Raw genomic sequence first — 1,491 nt, 5'->3', positions numbered from 1 at the left:
TTCATGTCCTCATGCTATGTAGAAAGTTTGAGCTGATTCTGACTTAACTTTTTCAAGTTATGAGCATTTTTAAAATTGGCCATTTTCTGAAAAATGCCCTGTACTTTACCCATGCTTTTTCTAAAAAATGGCTAAAAATCCCCCAAATTTATATTACATTAAAAAATACACATTGATGCCCTTATGCCATGTAAAATGTTTGAGCCCACTCTGACTAAAATATTTCGAGTTATGACAATTTTCAAGAATTGGTCAAAAATCTGAAAAATACCCAAGGCTATAGCCCATGCTTTTTTCCAAAAAATGGCTAAAAAATCACCCCCAATTTTTATTACATTTTCTGATACATATTGATGTCCTTATGCTATGTAGAAAGTTTGAGCCAATTCCGACTAAAACTTTTTAAGTTACAGCCATTTTAAGAAATTTGCCAAAATCTGAAAAATACCCAAGGCTATAGCCCATGCTTTTTGCCAAAAAATGGCCAAAAAATCCCCCCCCCAATTTTTATTACATTTTCTGATCCACATTGATGTCCTTATGCCATGTAGAAAGTTTGAGTCAATTCAAACTTAAATTTTTCAAGCTACGGCTATTTTAAGAAATTTGCCAAAATCTGAAAAATACCCAAGGCTATAGCCCATGCTTTTTTCCAAAAAATGGCCAAAAAATCACCCCAAATTTTTATTACATTTTCTGATACATATTGATGTCCTTATGCTATGTAGAAAGTTTGAGCTAATTCCGACTTTAAATTTTCAAGTTATGGCCATTTTAAGAAATTTGCCAAAATCTGAAAAATACCCAAGGCTACAGCCCATGCTTTTTTCCAAAAATGGCCAAAAAATCACCCCCTAATTTTTATTAGATTTTCTGTTACATATTGATGTCCTTATGCTATGTAGAAAGTTTGAGCTGATTCCGACAAATAATTTTCAAGTTATGAACATTTATAAAATATAAACTACATGTACATGTACATTGTACAGTACTGTTATAGTGACTGACAGTATATGTATAATGTAACTTACTCTCTCAAATCTACCAGCTCTAATGTGATAGTCTGCTAGTGAGCATCACAACTGACCCACCATGTCAGTGAACCGTTTTATTCCTCCTCTAATGATAGCCTCTACATTTAAACTAGTCACCTAAAGAAAACAAAAATAAAATAAAATAAAAGTATAATTAATAAATCAGTGAGTACTTACTTTGTCAGGGTTCTTAGCTATCAGCTCACACAGCTCGTACCACAACTGGAACTTGGACTTACCTTCCTTTGAGAAGAATGACTCCTAAGTAGAAGAAATATAATTTATAAAAATAAAGTAAAATAGAGAGAGAGAGAGAGAGAGAGAGACGTTACTTTATTGACAATTTCAGCTAGTTTGATGGCAGCTTCATCAAGTCTATCTATTGATATCAAATAATCAACAAACTCTTCACTATTCTCTGGACAAAGCTACATAAAAACAACAACAATAATAATAA

At 32.3% G+C, this 1,491-nt stretch overlaps 2 protein-coding genes across 2 annotated transcripts in view; both read right to left on the bottom strand.

Annotated features, from left to right (window-relative positions):
* The window catches only part of LOC100640718 (pre-mRNA-splicing factor SYF1-like), a 19,776-nt gene extending 18,301 nt beyond the window's left edge, over positions 1–1,475 (bottom strand). Inside the window, exons 1-3 of the mRNA XM_020000492.1 lie at positions 1,367–1,475; positions 1,212–1,295; positions 1,032–1,151 (exon numbers count right to left, since the gene is read on the bottom strand). The gene's annotated coding sequence lies outside the window, so the exon portion shown is untranslated. The remainder of the gene's footprint in view (positions 1–1,031; positions 1,152–1,211; positions 1,296–1,366) is intronic.
* The window catches only part of LOC109584668 (uncharacterized), a 16,690-nt gene continuing 16,275 nt past the window's right edge, over positions 1,077–1,491 (bottom strand). The window contains exons 3-5 of the mRNA XM_020000484.1: positions 1,367–1,445; positions 1,212–1,295; positions 1,077–1,151 (exon numbers count right to left, since the gene is read on the bottom strand). Of these exons, the coding sequence (XP_019856043.1) occupies positions 1,077–1,151; positions 1,212–1,295; positions 1,367–1,445 (238 nt within the window). The remainder of the gene's footprint in view (positions 1,152–1,211; positions 1,296–1,366; positions 1,446–1,491) is intronic.

This window comes from Amphimedon queenslandica, unplaced genomic scaffold (genome assembly GCF_000090795.2).
Source record: "Amphimedon queenslandica unplaced genomic scaffold, v1.1 AMPQUscaffold_13181, whole genome shotgun sequence".
Lineage (NCBI taxonomy): Eukaryota > Metazoa > Porifera > Demospongiae > Haplosclerida > Niphatidae > Amphimedon > Amphimedon queenslandica.
The sequence above is the reverse complement of the archived record's forward strand: the minus strand, read 5'-3'. Positions and strand labels throughout refer to the sequence as shown.